Below are 19773 nucleotides of genomic sequence, written 5' to 3' on the forward strand. Positions count from 1 at the left end.
TCCAGGCCCAGGCTCCCTGCCACTCGACCTCACCCCCTCCTCCCGGATTCCTTACTACTAGATCCGGTTAACCACCTCCAAAGCATACCCATGTGCAGCTGATGGGTGTGAGCGCACTGTCAGCGCAGACAGGAGTCAGACTGTGGGATAGATGGAGGAGTACCAGAGCACAACTCACAGCGGGTTTTCATCACCCCCTGCCTTGTATATTGACCCGCTGACAGTGCCTACACAGATCCTGGGAGGGTGGTACTGGGTATTGGGGGTAGGGGGGGATGCACGGTTGTGGGGGGACTGGGAGAACCGCATCTTAAGCAGTTCGATGCACTGCTCAATGACAGCCGGGTGACTACATGGACCTCATTATATCGGGTCTCCACATTGGTCACCAGCCTCCACACTGGTGTTCTCAATTGTCCCTCGAAGACACCAGGAATCTCCAAGTGCCCCGAGGTGTAGCTGTTGTGCACACTTGCTGGAAGTGTGCACACACATGTATGATCTTCAGGTGGTGGTCGCATACAAGTTGGACATTCAGTGAGTGGAACCCCTTCCGTTAATAAAGGGCACTCCTGAACCACCCATGCATGCCATCTATTACCCCCTTGACCTGGGGCACCCCGGTGACAGCAAAGAATCCTGCTGCGCAGGCATCCTGTTGGGCTTGGTCCAGGTCAAAGTTAATGTAGTCAGCTGTCCGGGCAAACTGGGCATCCATGACCTCATGGATGCATGTGGGCTGTTGGTTGGGATATGCTGCCCAAGTCACTGCTCGAGCCCTGGAATGATCCTAAGGCATAGATGTTCAGGACTGCGGTGATCTTTTCTGCCACTGGGAACAGCTAACCTCCTCCTCCACATGGTGCCAAGTCCGTAAGAACATGGCACAGCTGCCGTACCATCTTCCTGTTGAGGCGGCATAGGCTGTCCGACGTCAGTTCGAAAGACCTGCAATGCCTGTAACCTCGGGCCATCACCGGCCTCCTCCTCTGGTCCAATGGGTGGCCGGGTCCCCAGGGTATGGGGCAGAGCTCTGCAGATGGACCGCCACCTTGGGCCTCTGTTGATGCTGCGGCTGCCGCCTTCTCCGGCAGCTTCGGCAGTGAGGGCAACATCCGCGATATCGTGATCCACGATATCATCCATCATGTGATATCTGTAAGGAATTGGAGAGGGTGGGAGACTGACAATCATCTATGGCTTCCTGCCGAGACTCGCCGATCCCCCAGGACTCCCCCACCCTCACATCCCCTGCCGTCCCTTATGGTGCCATCCAACACGTCCTGTACATTCACCCTCGGCTGCAGCTGGTCCCCTTGGCACTGAACCCCAGATCCTATACCCCAGACACCCGCGAGAACTGTTACCTGAACCATAATGTCCCCAGTGCTGTGGCCCAGTTCTTGGGTGTTGGAATGTTGAATGCTGGGTGGCACAATGGCGCAGTGATTAGCACTGCTGCCTCATGGCACCAAGGAAGTGGGTTCGATCCGAGCCCCGGATCACTGTCCATGTGCAGTTTGCACATTCTCCTTGTGTCTGCATGGGTCTCACCCTCACAACCTAAAGGTAGTTTGATTGGCCATGCTAAATTGCCCCTTAACTGGAAAAATTTTTTAAAAAAGAATGTTGGCTGCTGCCCCTTTGGTGTTGGCGCCTCCGGAGTTCAGGCAAAGTGTCCGAGCTTCACAGCCTAATTGGACTGCTAGGCAGTCACGACCGCCTGCTTCATGACACGCCTACCTATGGGAATACACTTAGTTTAATAACAATTCCATCGTACAAAAAAACAAAGCAGAGCAAACATCAATACACTGAATTACCCATTATACACCACAGATGAAGCCCAATAAACAATCAACAAGAAACAAAACCACCAGCACCCAAGCCAGTGCACGCCCACCTTCTTCCCGCACTAGCAGCAGCCCCACATCAGTGGAAAGGCACCCAACACGCATATATGAAAACATTCATGTAGAAAGCAGTGTGTGCGAACGCGCAGCACAGTCCACTGGAAAAGGACTCACATTATGAGCATTGCCAATTCCCTGTTAGCAATAGCCTTCAGCTGTGTGGCCAGTGGCTGCCACGGTCAGTGGGAGTTAAAGTGGCCTTCACCATATTACCATGGATGGAGCCCTGTCACAGGGGAGTTTGATGGGACGGACAGGCAGCGGCTGGATTTGGCCCCATTATGGGTAAACACGATTCGGGGACGTGGCATGGTGGGCTCGCGGGCGCTGGACCTCCCGTCCCCCAGCCCACGGGTGATCCCCCCACCAACGGCAGCCCATTTCCCCAGACGGAGTTCGGCCCTTTCCAGCAGCCCCAGCATCCCGGTGCTGACTGGGCAATTTCTAAAGTGGCTATTCACCTTCTCAGATCCCACAGCAGCAATTCCGCTGGCTTCACCTTTTTAAATAGGTGTTCTGAATGGCACCCATGTAACCGCCTGCTGGGTAGGAGGTTAGATCACCGTTGGACAGGAGGTCCTTCAAGTTAATGGCATGGAGATAGGACTTAATTGATGATTATTGGTTTCTCCCGCCCCCCAGCCAGATCTTACCAACAGGAGTGGGCTGGTTAGATCGGAAACCAACCGTTGCCCGGCGCGGTTCCTGATTTTGGCCACACCCACAATCTAACTGGCCTGCTCATTTTTCTGCCTGATGTAACGAGGCCAGTAGATTGTTCCCTGCATCTGTGACACTGGAATACTCATCGGCTGCCTTGCTTTTTTTTGATATATATAAATAATTTGGATAATGCAATACAGAGTAAAATTTCAAAATTTGCTGATGATACTAATCTTGAAGATGTGATAAGCCCGGTTATACCAATTAACTGTAACAGGACATAGATTGGCTACCAGAATGGGTGGACAAGTGGCAGATATAATTTCATATACAGAAGTGTGAAGTGATGCGTTTTGGTAGTAGGGGTAGGGAGAGGCAATATTGACTTGACGACAGAGACCTAAAGATGACCCAGGGATAGAGGAACATGAGCCTTCATGTGCATATACCTTTGAAGGTGGCAGCACATATTGGGAGGGTAGTTAACAAAGCACAGGATCTTGGGCTTCATAAATTGAGTTAAATATAAATAAACTGAGTAGTTCAGCAAGGAGGTTATGCTAAACCATTAGATTAAACTCCAGGCACTTTGAGAATATTGGATATATGTTCTGATCACCAAACTTTAGGAAGGAAGTGAGGTCCATTGATAGGTTGCAGAGGAAGTTTCCCAAAATAGTTCCATGGATTAAGGATTTGAGTTACAATGTTTCATTAGAAAAGCTGGGCTTGTTCTCATTAGAGCACAGGAGGCTGAGAGGAGATTTAACTGAGGTGTGCAAGATTATTGCAGTCTTGGATAAGGGAGACAAAAGAAAAGTTGCTCCCAATAACTGATAGTATAAGGACCAGGAGACTGAGAGTTGAGATTCTGGGCAAGAGGATGTGAGGAAGAACTTTCTTTTACACAGCAAGGGATGATGACTTGGATCTTGCTACCTACAAGGGAGCCAGGAGCAGAAGAAATTGGATGGACACTTGAAGGAAACAAATTTGGGATAAAGCAGGGGAATGAGGCCTTAAAGTGTGTCTGCATGGTCTCAATGGACTGAGTTGTTAAACCCCTGACAGCTGGGAGATAAGAAGTAGGAGATCATAAGCTAATCTTTATTTCATTTTAGATTTATTCAGTGAAATGTTGCCAGTGTATGTTTCCTAACTCTATTCCTACACCACTGTCAATACGTGACTTTCCATATGTGCTCAAGTAAGCACCCAATCATTGCCCTCGACCTGCATATACTTCACCATGAATTATATAATTCACAGATTCCCTTTTTAAACAAAATGTAACAATTAATACATACAAATAATATTTCAAAACAGATCAAAGAAAAGAAAAAAACGCTTTGCAAAATTCTGTACAAAGCATTTTGTTCTTCAAGGAGCTGCCAATAATTTCTTAGTACAAGCACATATTTTTTGTGAAAAAATAAACAGACAATTGATGGCTTGCATCAACCCATTATCTTGGAGATTTCCTTTCTCTCACACAATTGTTTCATGCTAGTAAGGTCAATCTTTAATCCTTTTTCACTTACACGTTTTGCAAAATATACATGTACATTGTGTCATGAGAATGTCACTTTAAGAAATGTTTGTCTGCTCAAGTTACTGCAGTGATGTCAGAGTGTGGGTGGAGCTGAGCTCTGGCTCTGCTTCTTAGTTTTGCTTTGAGAAAAGCTTCAGTGTGTCTGTGTTTCTTGGTTTTGTTTTAGTATTGGAGCTGCAGCCAGCCAAAGAAGGTGGAATGTTGTTCTCTCTGCCATGTAAAGACTATCTCTTGATCATTTAGTGAATTCAGAGTGATAACTATTCTCAGTAGTGAATTTACACCTGATGTGCTTCTGTTAAAAGATTTTTTAAATGTTTTATGGATGTTAAAAGGAAAGTTTAAGGATTATTTAGTGCTGTATTCTTTGGGGGTTGTATTTGAATTGATAGTTGCTAAGATGTTCACTGTATGTTTTAAAAAAGTTAACTTGAGTTCATAGAATAAAAATTGTTTTGCTCAAAAAAGTACTTTTGAATCTCTGCTGTACCACAGCTGTAGAGTGGGCCGTGTGCTCACCATACCACAATCTAGTAAAAGTTGTAGGTCAGGTGAACTCCATGATACACCTTGGGGTTCTCTAAACCCTGGCCCATAACAATTGGTTCCTGTGCTGTAATTTTCTTTGTTCTTTGGGGTTTTAGTTCAGACTGGACAGTATGGTCGGTGCAGGCTTGTAGTGCCGAAGGGCCTGTACCTGTGCTGTAATTTTCTTTGTTCTTTGTTCTTCTCTGTTCTACATTATCCCACACTAGCCACATCCCTCAATTCATCAAACCCTCCTGGAATTTATGAAACCCAAGTCCCCAGTTTAGGATATTGGTCTTTGGAAGCCAGAGCTCTGTCCCATGCATCATGATCACTCAGCCGAGCGCCATTCAGCCCCTGATCTATTCTGTTCCTCAGGACTGTCATTGCAAATCACATGAGCAACAAAAGTACAGGGTGTCCTATTCCCTTTCATCGACTGCTCACATTCTGAGAATTTGTAATCAATCCTAATTACCTGTGAGGACCAAACAACAATAATTTGATTAACATGTTGCATACCCATTAGCTTACTATCATGCCCTATTACCATAGCTGGACCTTTCCATTCCTTCTGAGGAATAAAAATCTCCCACGGATAGCATTAAACAATGTCTTTAGAATTTTCTAAATTTTTTCAGAGATCTCTGCTTTGATGAAATCCCTTCTCCCACCAGGAAAGCATTCAAATGTGCAGAAAAAAATGGAACCAACTGTGGTCCCCTCCAGGACAGGCAAAATATCTAATTGAGACATACAACATTCTCAAGGGACTCAATAGAGTACGTACTGAGAGATTCTGTCGACTGGTTGGGGAATCTAAAAGAGGGGGGTACAATTTCAGGATAAGGGACTGATCATTTTGGACTGAGGTGAGGAGAAATTTCTTCACTCAAAGGGTTGTGAATCTTTGGAATTCTCTGCCCAGAGGGTTGTGGATTTTCCATTGTTGGATATGTTTAAGGCTGGGATAGACAGCTTTTTGATCTCTTGAGGAATCTAGGGATATTTTAAGTGGGCGAGAATGTGGGGTTGAAGCTCGAGGTCAGCTATGATCATATTGAATGGCCGAACAGGCTGGATTGGTTTTAATGGTCTACCCCTGCTCCTATTTCTTGTGCTCACAGAATGTAATTTGGGATTCCTGCCATTGATCTGTTGGTAGGGATTTATACCCTCCAATAATCTGAAGTGAATTATTGGCATGAATCACCCAATCCTTTGCAGTTGTCAACTAACAGTTGGTTAATCAGCGAAGATTTTATGGATGATCTCATTGATCACCGTGCAATTCCTTAAGCGTTCACTGCGAAAAGGCCTTTCAGCTGCAGTGTTCATGACCAAAATGCTCATGTTTCTAAACTCATCATTAGCAAATTCTCTTCCCTTATCAGTCAGAAACGCCAGTGACCTAAGTCTGGCCCACTTCCATTTCTCCATAACTTTATCGACAATCAGTCTTTTGTCCTTGCAGTGTAGTCCATCACACGAACCAGCCTCCCATCCATTGATTCCATCTATACCTTCCGCTGCCTGAGGAAAACAGGCAGCACAATCAAAGACCCCTCCCACCCGGCTTATTCACTCCTCCAACTTCTTCCATCGGGTAGGAGATACAAAAGTCTGAGAACACGCATGAGCAGACTCAAAAACAGCTTCTTCCCTGCTGTTACCAGGCTCCTAAATGACCCTCTTATGGACTGACCTCTAACATGCATCACCCGATGCCGGTGTTTATGTAGTTACATTGTATGCCTTGTGTTGCCCTATTATGTATTTTCTTTTGTTTCCATGTACTTAATGATCTGTGTAGATGCGCGCAGAAAAATACTTTGCACTGTACCTCAGTACACCTGACAATAAACAAATTCCAATCCAAATACTCCTCATTAACCGCACCCGTATCCTTTAGTAGGATTTTAAATCTTTGACAAGAAGGGTAATAAAGAAATAAACTTTATTCTCAAAAGCAGTCTTAAATTAACACTGCAGTGAAGTTACCGTGAAAAGCCCCTAGTCACCACATTCTGACGCCTGTTCGGGTACACTGAGGGAGAATTCAGAATTCGCAGCTGGTACGGGAATTGAACCTGCGCTGCTGGCCTTGTTCTGCATCACAAACCAGCTGTCTAGCCCACTGAGCTAAACCAGCCCCTAAATTGTTTGTGTAGCTCTCTGACAATTTGCTTATTTCTTCTCTGAGCCTTACCGCTTGATTAATACTTCTCTCATATTCTAATGAGAAACATAAGGGCCCTAACCTTCCGAGGAGTGGCAATCATTGTCAGATTGCAGCTCCGCTCCTATCCTTTTGCGCCACGTTGGGCCTCCACATTTCTGCCCGGGACTTCCGATCCCAGCTTCTCCAGCGATGTAGAGGGTACCTGAATTGGAACTGCTTCTTTACAGCACTGGAGTGTTGGGGGAAGACAAGACACCCCTCCTTTTTACAGCACTTCCTTCCATATTCTGTTAGGAGTTCACTGACAGGCTGAAAATCTGGGACAGTTAAACAGCTTTTCAGTGTGTTAGTGTGTGAGTGTTTGAATGAATGGGTGAATGTGTTGGTGGGTGCGGCAAGTGGTTAAGGGGGTAGGTTAACAGATGGGTGAGGTGCTAGGTGGGTACAGTCACAGGTGGGTAGACTAGTAGGGTGGCAAGTGAGTAGGATGTTCAGTGGTATAGTTACTAGGATTTTCCTGTCTAACATTTCTTGGGTAACTATCCAGGTAAGTAACATGCAAAGTCTTGGACTGTAACTCAGAGGTTTTCAGAAGATCCTGGGGAGCAGTAGATTTGCCCATCAGAAGTTCAAATGTCCCAGGCAATTCCCACAAATCAAAGCATTGAGACTTCCAAGGGCTCCCAACATGTACCTTGGAAGGTACATCGGGGCTTCAACGATTGGAGACCGGAAAATCTGGGCCCTGGTTTTGTTAAGGGGACACGGGCAGCCCGGTGGCATGGTGGTTAGCACTGCTGCTTCACAGCTCCAGGATTTGATTCTAGCCTTGTGTGACTGTCTGTATGCCGTTTATTACACATTGTCTCCGTGCATGCATGGGTTTCGTCCGGGCACTCCGGATTCCTCCCACAGTCCAAAGATGTGTAGGTTAGGTGGATTGGCCATTATAAATTGCCCCTTAGTGTCCAGGGATGTGTGGATTATGTTAAGGGGTTCGAGCAGAGTGGACGGGGGTGTGGACCTGGGTCGGGGTGCTCTTTCAGAGGGCTGGAGCGGATCCGATGGGCCAGATGGCCTCCTTTGGCAATGTAGGAATTTTATGATTTTTTTCTGTGATAACATGACAGGGTAAACTAGAGAACTAGAGATCCACTGACTTCAAAGAAAATTGCTTTATCATGCTCCATGCACAGTTTTTTTGGTGTTTTTTCAATAGAAGGTTTACAAATCTCACTACAGAATTTTGTCTGGAATCACAATGATTTTTATTGATCCTTCCACCCACCTGCTGTGTTGTCATCCGCAAACCTAAAGCAAGTAAAACTTTTATCTTTCCTGACCTTACATTGATCCTCAATACTAAGTGAACCTAAATAACATTTTGGCCAGTCTGTTCCACACACTGTTGAGGGGAGCCATTATGTGACAATTAAATAACTCCGTGGCTAATGACTTATCACAGGACTAAAGCTTCTTGCGACTTGTCCAATTCCTTCAGAATGATCAACGTCGTCAACTTCAACGTTTGAATTCTGTGTCATGCATCACTTTGAGAACCGTTTTGTTCTGCTTTGGGCACTTTATCACATAATGATAGCTTGAATCACAGCTAAGGCACCTGTTAGCTGTTCTCTCGGTATTCCAGGGGTTCATTCATATACATTGCTGCCCCAATCATCTTGCCTGCTGTCATGCCCAGGCTGTCTGAAGGTCTTTCATTACCGTCCCTTCTATCTGTAAGTCTTCCTTTGTCAGGCACCTGTGTCTAGTGTATGGACAATCACAGAATGGTTCAGCCATTGAGTTTTCCATCCATTGTGACACTGCACAATTTGTGCCATCAAGGCTGCTGGAAATGACTGCTTCCCCGGGAATATTTTCAAGGTGGCAGACATTTGCTCCAAGATGGAGTCTCTTTCCTAGAACTGAACTCCAGTTCAGAACAAGAGCAAGTCCATGTACAATACCTTCCACAATCCCGTAACGTAAATGCGAGCAGGGATGTCCAAATTGAATTTCTTTACACTGTCTGTTAAAGTCCACAATATATTCCTCCATGGAATGACCATCTGGCTTTGGAGGGCGGCATGACAGCACACTGTTTAGCACTGTTGCTTCACAGTGCCAGGGACCCGGGTTTGATTCCCGGCTTGGGTCCCTACCTGTGCGGAGTCTGCACGTTCCCCCCGTGTCTGCGTGGGGTTTCCTCCGGGTGCTCCAGTTTCCTCCCACAGGTCCTGAAAGACGTGCTTGGTAGGTGAATTGGACATTCTGAATTCTACCTCAGTGTACCCAAACAGGCGCCAGAATGTGGCGACTGGGGGGTTTTCACAGTGGCTTCATGCAGTATTAATGTAAGCTATATTGCGTACAGTTCTGGTCGCCTCATTATAGGAAGGACGTGGAAGCCTTGGAACGGGTGCAGAGGAGATTTACCAGGATGTTGCCTGGTATGGAGGGAAAATCTTATGAGGAAAGGCTGATGGACTTGAGGTTGTTTTCGTTAGAGAGAAGAAGGTTAAGAGGTGACTTAATAGAGGCATACAAAATGATCAGAGGGTTAGATAGGGTGGACAGCGAGAGCCTTCTCCCGCGGATGGAGGTGGCTAGCACGAGGGGACATAGCCTTAAATTGAGGGGTAATAGATATAGGACAGAGGTCAGAGGTGGGTTTTTTACGCAAAGAGTGGTGAGGCCGTGGAATGCCCTACCTGCAACAGTAGTGAACTCGCCAACATTGAGGGCATTAAAAAATTTATTGGATAAGCATATGGATGATAAGGGCATAGTGTAGGTTAGATGGCCTTTAGTTATTTTCCATGTCGGTGCAACATCGAGGGCCGAAGGGCCTGTACTGCGCTGTATCGTTCTATGTAAGCAATGTTAATGGCACTAATAAAGATTATTATTAAAAATATGTCAAAGTCTAACCATGAATAATAACCGAAAGTGCTGGATAAACTCAGCAGGTCTGGCTGCATCTGTGAAGAGAGTGTCCATTTTGTTATTCCACTGGTCATAAAGTGCGGACTATAATAATATCAGCAGCTAATCACACTTTGACAATTTATACTCGCTGTCGGCTATTCTTCACAAAGCTCCTCAGAATATAATCGTTCTTAGTTTCCAGCCTTCACCTTTGGGCAATCATTCTCTGCAACCAAGTTAAACTCCTGACAGCCCAGCTGGTGAAGTTGGTGATCAGAAACCAATCTTTACTCCGACTTATTCACAGAATAGAACATGATGGCCTGAACTTCACGCTTGGCGTGTGCATGGATTTGGCGGGCCCGGGAATGGATGCAGAATCTGCTCCTGGGCGAGATCATGTTCTCAATGCAACTTCGTCCTTGGTGACCAATGTAGACCAGCCAAGCATGAAACACGTCTTCCGGTTGCCCTGGCAGTGCGAGTAGAGGTTGGAACAAGGTGAGCACATCAGGTCTACTAGTCTCCCCCTCGAATTTGGTAACTTCAATTAAACTTCCAGTGGAAAAACCGATACACAGAAACAAATTTGGTGTAAATACTGCAGCTTTGCAGCTATGGGGCGGGACGGGGGGTCCCGGTGTAGGGGAGTGGCGCCAATCACTCCGGGGTCGGGCCTCCCCAAAGGTGGGGAATTCTCCCCACCTTTGGGGGCTAGCCCCGCGCCGGAGCGGTTGGCACCAGAAGACTGGCGCAAAAAACCGGCGCCCCCGGCAGCGGGGCTGGCCGAAAGGCTTTCGCCGGTCGGCGCATGCGCCGGCGGTGACGTCAGCGGCCAGCTGCCGCTGACATCACCACCGGCGCATGTGCGATGTGGGTTTCTCTTCCGCTTCCGCCATGGTGGCGGCCATGGCGGCCGCAGATGGAGAAAGAGTGCACCCAGGGCACTGGCCCGGAGACTGAGCGGGGGGCCCCGATCGCGGGCCAGGCCACCGTGGGGGCACCCTCCGGGGCCCGCTCGCGCCGCCGATCCCGCCGCCACCAGAGGTGGTTCAAACCTCGGCGACGAGAGAGGCCTCCCAGCGGCGGGTCGGAGAATTTCGCCCCATGAGCTGATCCTGACTAAAGCCTTCATTGACTCAGTGGATTTGTATATCGTAGCTCTGAAATATACCTTGAAAATCTACAGCTCCTGCCCAGCATCTGCCACTGATTCAACTAAACTTTGTGGCAGCAGTGAGGAAGCTGAATGGGGTTAGAAAAGTTGAGGATGCAGTTCCTTCATATAGTCACTTCGGTGCAGAAAGAAAAAAATAATGAATAAGCATTTTTCCAGCACCTTTCATGTCCTCAGGATGTCCCAGAGTTCCTCACCTATTTTTCAAGTCTGGTCACTGCTATAATGTGACGGCACAGTGGTTAGCACTGTGCCTCACAGTGTCAGGCACCCGGGTTCAATTCAGGCCTTGGGTGACTGTGCGGGGTTTGCACATTTTCCCTGCGTTTGCATGGGTTTCCTCTGAGAGCTCTGGGGCTAGATTCTCCGATCGCCGGCTCCAAAGTTGCGTTCAGCAATCGGCCGGAGAATCTACTTTTACGCCGGAATCGGGTACGGTGCTGTTTCTGTGATGCTCCGCCCCCTCAAAAAGTATGCTGCACTTGAGGCCCTCCCCCAATGCTCTGTCCCTGATGGGCTGAGTCCCCGACGGCATCGCTTGCGTGTACTCACACCAGTCCACCGCCACCACAGTCGGTGGGAGCCGTTCCGCTGGCATGGGGGGCATCGTGGCGAATTGAGGGAGGGGCTGCTGGGATTGCAAATTAAGTGCGGGTGTTCCTTTTCTTGGGGAATCCTTTATAAAAATCTGTTTTTAATTGTGCAGGAATCAGGTCATATTCTACAGCTACTGCTGGGAATTGGGACACCCCTGATGGCAAACCTGCAGTATCAGTACACTGGGTCACAACGAAAGCCTGGCTCATGGGGAGTCTGACGTTCAGAGTGCCTCCCCTCAGCTCAACACCAATATAATTACATTGGCCATATGCCAAATGGCCATGGATGTTTAAGCTTTTCCCCTGGTTTGAACAGACTGTGTCATAATGTACATCCAGGTATATGATGGAGTGCAGACAGGCAGTGATTGACACACAGGATGGCCAGTAAGCACACAGAACACAGCAGCCAATCATCAGCCAGGACGTTGCCAACATGGTCCCCAATTGCCCTACATGTCAAAAATTTCAGCCAGCTCAACCTAAAGAAACTCTGCAGCAACATGAGATAGTAACCTCCCCATGGACCAAAGTCATGGGGAGTGTCGACCATTTCCACGCCAAGGGGCGTGACTATGTCCTCCTGGTCGACTACTTTTCCAATTACCCCAAAATGGTGAGACTGTCTGACCTCACGTCGGCGGCGGTGATTAAGGCATGCAAAGAAACATTTGCCAGACATGGGATACCACTCACGGTGATGAGTGACAACGGCCACTGTTTTTACAGCCAGGAGTGGTCTGATTTTGCCCGGCTATACAACTTTCGGCACGTCACACCCAGCCCCCACTACCCGCAGTCAAATGGGAAGGCTGAAAAAGGAGTCCGCGTCGTCAAAAGATTACTCTGTAAGGCTGCAGACTCAGGCTCCGACTTCAACCGGGGCTGTTGGCATACAGAGCGACTTCGCTGTCCACTGGATTGTCTCCAGCGCAGCTGCTCATGAACCGCACTCTGTGAACAACGGTTCCAGCCATCCACATTCCAGACCTTGACAACTTCCCGGTCATATAGAAGATGCAGCAGTCTCGGGCCCAACAGAAATCAGCAGATGATGCTCATGCCACGGATTTCCCCGAGCTGGTCCCAATTGATCAAGTTCGTGTTCAGCTGCCTGACGGCGGCTGGTCCGCCACAGCTGTGGTGGTCAAGCAAGTGGCCCCGAGATTGTACCTCGTTCGCATGGCTGATGGCTCTTTCCTACGACGCAACAGGCGGGCGCTGCACAGACTTCCACACCCGTCACCCGACCATGATGTCCCACCTCACACACTGCTTCCTCCGGACGCGCCCTGCCACGAGGCCACCGATCTACCAGCAATCCTGCCGACCTCTTCGACCACCGCATTGGCGGAAGTCCCGCCCATCCAAGTGCAGGCGGCCCCTGCTCCACCCTTGAGGCGGCCAACCAGAATTTGTTGCCCGCCACAGAGACTAAACTTATAGACTGAATGTTTGCACAACTTTGTTACCTCATCATTTGGACATCTGTAAATATCATTTTTTTACTGTTTCATCTGCCCTATATCTGCACTAGCGACACCTTCCTATATGTTTAAGTCCATTTTAGCATATTCTGTATATAGTCACGGCCGAGTTCACAACGGCCTCGGAGGCCGCTCCTCGCACCCTATTTACCACCCCCCCCCCCAGGGGGCTAGGAGCGGCGCTCCGTAACTCTCGGCCGCTGGGCCTTGATGCTTGCGTCAAGGCGGCGCGCCGTGAATGACACGACGGCGGCGCCTAAGTGGCCGGCTCCAACCCGCGCATGCGCGACTGACGTCACGACGGCTGACGGCTCAAACCTGCGCATGCGCGGTTGCCGTCTTCCCCTCTGCTGCCCCGCAAGACGTGGCGGCTTGATCTTGCAGGGCGGCGGAAGGGAAAGAGTGCGTCGCTTGGAGACGCCGGCCCGACGATCGGTGGGCACTGATCGCGGGCCAGCCCCCCCCCCCACCCCCCCGAGTACGGCCGTGGTGCTCACTCCCCTCTCTGCCCCCCACAAGCCACAAACAAGCATTTGGCGCCCATGTTCACGACGGCAGCGACCAGGTGTGGTTGCCACCGCCGTGAACCGGTCGGGAACGGCAAGCTGCTCGGCCCATCTGGGCCGGAGAATCGCCGGTCGCCGTGAAAAACGGCGAGCGGCGATTCATCCGAGCGGGGGGTGGGAGAATTGCGGGGGGTGCCAGGGTGGCATGTCATGAGTCGCCCGGCCCTCCCGCGATTCTCCCACCCGGCATGGGGAGCAGAGAATCGCGCCCTAAGTCTGGGCAATTGATAATGGAAAACTAGGAAATAGCAAAGCTGCTGAACAGGAATTTTGTCTCTACCTTCACTGTAGAAGACTTGGAAAATTCCCTAAAGGTATATAAAAATTAAGATGTTAACAAGAGACAGGAATTTAAAACAGATGCTTTCACTGCCGAAAAGCTGCTGGGAAAACTATTAGACTGACAAGTCCCCAGGACAAGATGGGCTGCATCTGAGGGTCTTAAAAGAAGTGGCTGCAGAGATAATAGATGCATTGGTTATAGTCTTCCAAAATTGGATTGGAAAATAGCTAATATCTCATCTCTATTCAAGAAAGGAGGGAGACAGAAAGCAGAAAATTACAGGCCAGTTAGCCTAACATCTGTGAGAGGGATATTCGTAGAAACCATTCTTAAAAGATTATAGCAGGATCCTCAGAGATCATTTGTAACCTGAGTAACCCCCCTCCCCCGGCGATTCTCTGGGCCCCGACGGGTCGCGTGGCCGCCGAGTTTGGCTGAGTCCCGCCGGCGTGGATTACTCAGGTCCCATGTGGCGGGACCTGGAAGGTGTGTCTGCGGGAGCCGTCCTGGAGGGGGGCGGGATCTGACTCCGAAGGGGGGGCCCCACGATGGCCTGGCCCGCGATCGGGGCCTACCAATTGGCAGGAGGGCTGGTTCCCTGGGGGCCTAAGTTCCTCTGCGACGGGCCCCTGTAGGGCCATATTGGCTGGGGGCCGGCATGGAGATGGGAACCCACACGCATGCCTGGAATCACGCCGGCCGTTTCGCGCATGCGCAAACCAGCGCCAGCCGTTCCGCACCGGCCGGATCTGCGGGGCCCACTCTGGTGCCGACCTAGCCCCCTGGGAAGGGGAGCATTCCTCAATATCGGGCACCATTGACGCCGGAGTGGTTGGCGCCGCTTTTCATGCTGGCGTCAGAACTTGGCCACGGGATTGGAGTTTCCTGGCCATGGTGTTTAACTAATTCATTAATAGTTTTTTGAGGAAATAACAAACAAGGTGGTTAAAGGGCTACCTGCAGATGTGGTGTACTTAGATTTCAGGAAGGCATATGATAAGGTTTCACATTAAAGATTACTGCACAAGATGAGATTAAATAAGAGGTAACATAACAGCATGGATAAAAGATTGGTTAGCTAAAAGGAGAGGAGGGATGAATGGGCCACTTTGTCATGGGCTGACAAGTGACAAATAACATGAGCACAACACAAGTGCCAGGCAATGACCACCTCTAATATGGGAGAATTTAACCATCGCCCCTTGACAATCACTGGTATTACCATCACTGAAATACCACTACCAACATCCTGGGGTTACCATTAACCTGACACTGAAGTGGATTAGCCATATAAATACTTGGGCTACAAGAGCAGGCCAGGACTGTGATGGAATACTCTCCACTTGTCTGAATGAATGCAGCTCCAAGAACACTCAAGAAGCTTGACACTATCCAGAACAAAGCAGCCCGCTTGATTGCACCCCTTCCACGTACATTCACTCCCTTAGACAAATATTCACTCCCCTTCCACAGATTCATTCCCTTCACCATCGATGAACAGTATCAGCAGTGTGCATCACCTACAGGATGCACTGCAGGAACTCACCAAGACTCCTTTGGCAGCATCATCAAAACAAATTACCACTGCCAGCTAGAAGGATAAATGTAGCAGATACATGGGAACACCACCACCTGGAAGTTCCCCTCCATGTTACCCACTATCCTAACTTGGAAATGTATTGCTATTAGTTCACTGTCATTGGATCAAAATCCTGGAACTCCCTCCCCAACGTCACATGTGGGTGTACCTACACCACATGAACTGCAGTGGTTCGAGAAGGCAACTCACCACCATCTTCTCGAGGAAAATTAGGGGTAAGCAATAAGCCAGCGATACTCAAATCCTGTAATTTTTAACAATTGGCTTAGCAAGCTGTGGAGTACGACAGAGATCAGAGCTGGAGCCTCAACTATATACAATCTACATCTATGATTTAGGTGAAAGGTTAGAATGTCTGGTAGGTTTGCACTGCTGCCTCATGGTGCCGAGGACCCGGGTATGACCCCAACCCTGGGTCACTGTCCGTGTGGAGTTTGCACATTCTCCCCGTGTCTGCGTATGTCTCACCCCCACAACCCAAAGGTGTGCAGGGTAGGTGGACTGGCCACGTTAAATTGCCCCTTAATTGGAATGTGTAAAAAAAAAAGAATGCCTGGAAGGTAAATTCGCCAATGACACAAATGTAGGTAGGCAATTAAGTTGTCAAGAAGAGGTCCAGAGCATGTAAAGGGAAATAAACAGGTTATGTGAGTGTGAAAAGAATTAACAGATGCAGTATAATGTGGGAAAATGTGAACTTGCCCACTTTTGCAAGAAGAATAGAAAGCAGTATACTATTTAAACTGAGACAGATGTCCTGGCACATGAATCACAAAATGTTAGCATGCGGGTACAGCAAGTGATGAGGAAGGCAAATGGAACGTTGGTGTTTAATGTACGGGCATTGAATACATGTATTACTGCAGCTGTACAGGGCCTACTGAGTTCATTTTTGTCTCCATATTTGAAAAAATATATGATTGCATTCGAAACAGGTTAGAGAAGATTCCCCTGTCTCATTCTTGAGATTGGGGGCTTATGAATAAAGGTTGAACAGATTGGGCCTTTTCCCATTGGAGTTTAGAAGAATAAATGATCTTACTGACACATGGAAGATCCTGAGTGGACTTGGATGGACACTGAGTGGATGTTTCTACTTGTAGTAGAAACTAGGGGAAACTATTTAAGAATAAGATGGAGGTGATAATTTTAAGGTGGAGGTGATAATTTTATTTTTCTGCTGGTCATTAGTATGTGGAATTATTTTCTCTAGCAAGCAGTGGAGGCTGGGTCAATGAATTTATTCAAGGCAAAGTTGGACATATTTTTGATAGAGAAGGGAGTCGAGGATTATGGGGGGCAGGCAGAAAAGTGGAGTTGAGACCACAACCGGCTCAGACATGTTTGTATTGAATGGCAGTGCATATATGAAGGGCTAAATGGCCTACGCCTACTCCTTAGATCAATGATCCTATGTTCATGGTAAATCCTGCATTACTAGCTTGACTGAGTTTTTTGGTGAGCTAACAGAGATTTTATGAAGTCATGCTGTTGACACAATGTATATGAACTTGCAACAGGCATTTGCTCTCTTTGACGTTTTTCATTTGTGTATAGATTATTGAAGAAACCTTGGCGAGTTGGTAAAATAAATCTTGTAGTTGGTATACTGATGCCACTGTGCACTGATGGTGGAGGGAATTATGTTTCAGGTGGTGCTTGGGATGCTGATTAAGTGGGCGTATTTGTTTTGCATGGTGTTAGAGAATCATAGAATGGTTACAAGGGTTAACTAAGGGATCAATGCGGACCAGTAAACCAATGTCCAGTCTCTGCAATAAACCACTCTGTACCTCTGGGTAAAAATGGTTATAAACACTTCAGCCTTTCCTTTTACATTGATATGGTGCCCAGTATTCTGAAAATACTCCAGTTGAGGTCAAGCCAGGGTTTAATAAAGGTTCATCGTAACTTCCTTGCTTTTGTACTCAATGCCTCTACTAATCAAAACCAGGATCACATGTGCCTTTTTAACCAGATGTACAGAAGGTGTAACCCAACCAAAATTCACCCCGAAGGTGGGAAAGTCTCTGTGCTTACCCCAATCCCAAATCTTCTTTGGGCCAGAAATCTTTTGCATTTTTGTTCAAATCTGGCAACTACCTTCCTGTTTAGAATCTACATATTTATGAGATCATTGTTCGAATACAAACCAGTACCGTACCAGCGTAAGTATGTGGACCATGAATACATCAGTGTGGAAATATACACCAGCACTGTTTCAGTGTGTGAAGATGGTATGTTGGGATTTAAGTTATTATTATTACCTGTCAGTATTTCCATCACGCTTTTAAATAAATAATGTGAGTTTGCTATTAATAAATATTTGATTCTCTGTTTCTAGCCGCAATGCTGCAGGGAACAAGATTCGACAGAGAGAAAAGTGTGAATCACAGAAAAGTAAAGATTTGAAAGTGGACCCTTCAATTAAAGTACATGAACTTGAACTTGAGCAGTTTCTTGAGAGGTAATACATCCTACAAATTGTAATGAAGAAGATTTCAGATATGCCGCTTGTGAGTTAGTTAAGTGAATGATTAAACTTATACCTTCACTGGCCTGTCTTCCCACCGAGGTGCACCTTATTTGAATGGAATTAATTTTGCAGATGTTATTTTCCTGTTCCAAAATATGCAGAATTTTCTGGAGCTGAGCCATTCCCTAAGTTCACGAGGTAATAGGGACGGCAAATTGAATGTTGGTCTTTATTTCAAAGAGAATGGAGTATAAAAATAGGGAAATATTGCTGAAACTATACAAAGTACTAGTTAGACCACACCTGGAATACTGTGAATAGTTTTGCTCCTCTTACTTCGGGAAAGTTTTACTGGCATTTGAGGCAGTCCAGGGAAGGTTCACTCGGTTGATCTCCAATATGGAGGGATTTTCTTTTGAGGGGAGGTTGAGTAGGTTGGGCCTGTACTCATTAGAGTTTAGAGGAATGAGAGGCAACCTCATTGAGACATAGGGGATTCACAGGGGACTTGACAGGGTAGATGAGAGGTTGTTTCTCCTTGTAGGAGAGTATAATCTCAGAGTTGAGGAGGAATTTCTTCTCTCAGAGGGTAGTGAAGCTGTGAAATTATTTAATGTAGAGTGCTGTAGAGGCTGGATCCTTATGGCAGCACGGTAGCATGGTGGTTAGCATAAATGCTTCACAGCTCCAGGGTCCCAGGTTCGATTCCCGGCTGGGTCACTGTCTGTGCGGAGTCTGCATGTCCTCCCCGTGTGTGCGTGGGTTTCCTCCGGGTGCTCCGGTTTCCTCCCACAGTCCAAAGATGTGCGGGTTAGGTGGATTGGCCATGCTAAATTGCCCGTAGTGTCCTAAAAAGTAAGGTTAAGGGGGGGGGGGGGTTGTTGGGTTACGGGTATAGGGTGGATACGTGGGTTTGAGTAGGGTGATCATTACTCGGCACAACATCGAGGGCCGAAGGGCCTGTTCTGTGCTGTACTGTTTGTTCTATGTTCTATGTTTATTCAAGGCTGAGATAAACAGATTTTCTTTTTTTAAAAAAATAATTTCTATTAAGATTTTCACAAAATATAAAGAACAAAACAATATTAACAGAATAACCATTGTAAAAACCCAAGAACAACATCCACCCCCCTACAAAAGCAACTACTAAATCGAAAACAAAAAAATCAAACAACAGAAAGGAAAGAGATAACACCCGCCACATCCCACAAACCCATGTACACACTTATCCCTCCCCCCAAACCCAATCCCCCCCCCCCCTCCCCCAACCCGGGTTGCTGCTGCCGGCCTATTTCCCTACCATTCTGCCAGGAAGTCCAGGAAAGGCTGCCACCGCCTAAAGAACCCCTGTACTGATCCCCTCAGGGCAAATTTCACCTTCTCCAATTTAATAAACCCCACCATATCATTGATCCAGGCCTCCACGCTTGAGGGCCTCGCATCCTTCCATTGAAGCAAGATCCTCCACCGGGCTACTAGGGACGCAAAGGCCAGGACACCGGCCTCTTTCGCCTCCTGCACTCCCGGCTCCACTGCAATCCCAAAACTTGTGAGTCCCCAGCCTGGCTTGACTCTGGATCCCACCACCCTCGACACCGTCCTTGCTACCCCCTTCCAAAATTCCCCCAGCGCTGGGCATGCCCAGAACATATGGGCGTGGTTCGCTGGGCTCCCCGAGCACCTAGCACACCTGTCTTCGCCCCCGATAAACCTACTCATCCTCGTCCCAGTCATGTGGGCCCTATGCAGCACCTTGAACTGTATGAGGCTAAGCCTCGCACAGGAAGAGGAGGGATTCGCCCTTTCCAGGGCATCC

The 19773-nt window shown here is 47.8% G+C and overlaps 1 protein-coding gene across 1 annotated transcript in view; it reads left to right on the forward strand.

Annotated features, from left to right (window-relative positions):
* LOC119971775 (doublecortin domain-containing protein 1-like) overlaps window positions 1–19773 on the forward strand; it is a 695221-nt gene that overhangs the window by 549536 nt on the left and 125912 nt on the right. Inside the window, exon 22 of the mRNA XM_038807879.1 lies at window positions 17826–17948. Coding sequence (XP_038663807.1) covers window positions 17826–17948 — 123 coding nt within the window. The remainder of the gene's footprint in view (window positions 1–17825; window positions 17949–19773) is intronic.

The sequence above is a fragment of the Scyliorhinus canicula genome, chromosome 9, assembly GCF_902713615.1.
Source record: "Scyliorhinus canicula chromosome 9, sScyCan1.1, whole genome shotgun sequence".
NCBI classification, from domain to species: Eukaryota; Metazoa; Chordata; class Chondrichthyes; order Carcharhiniformes; family Scyliorhinidae; genus Scyliorhinus; species Scyliorhinus canicula.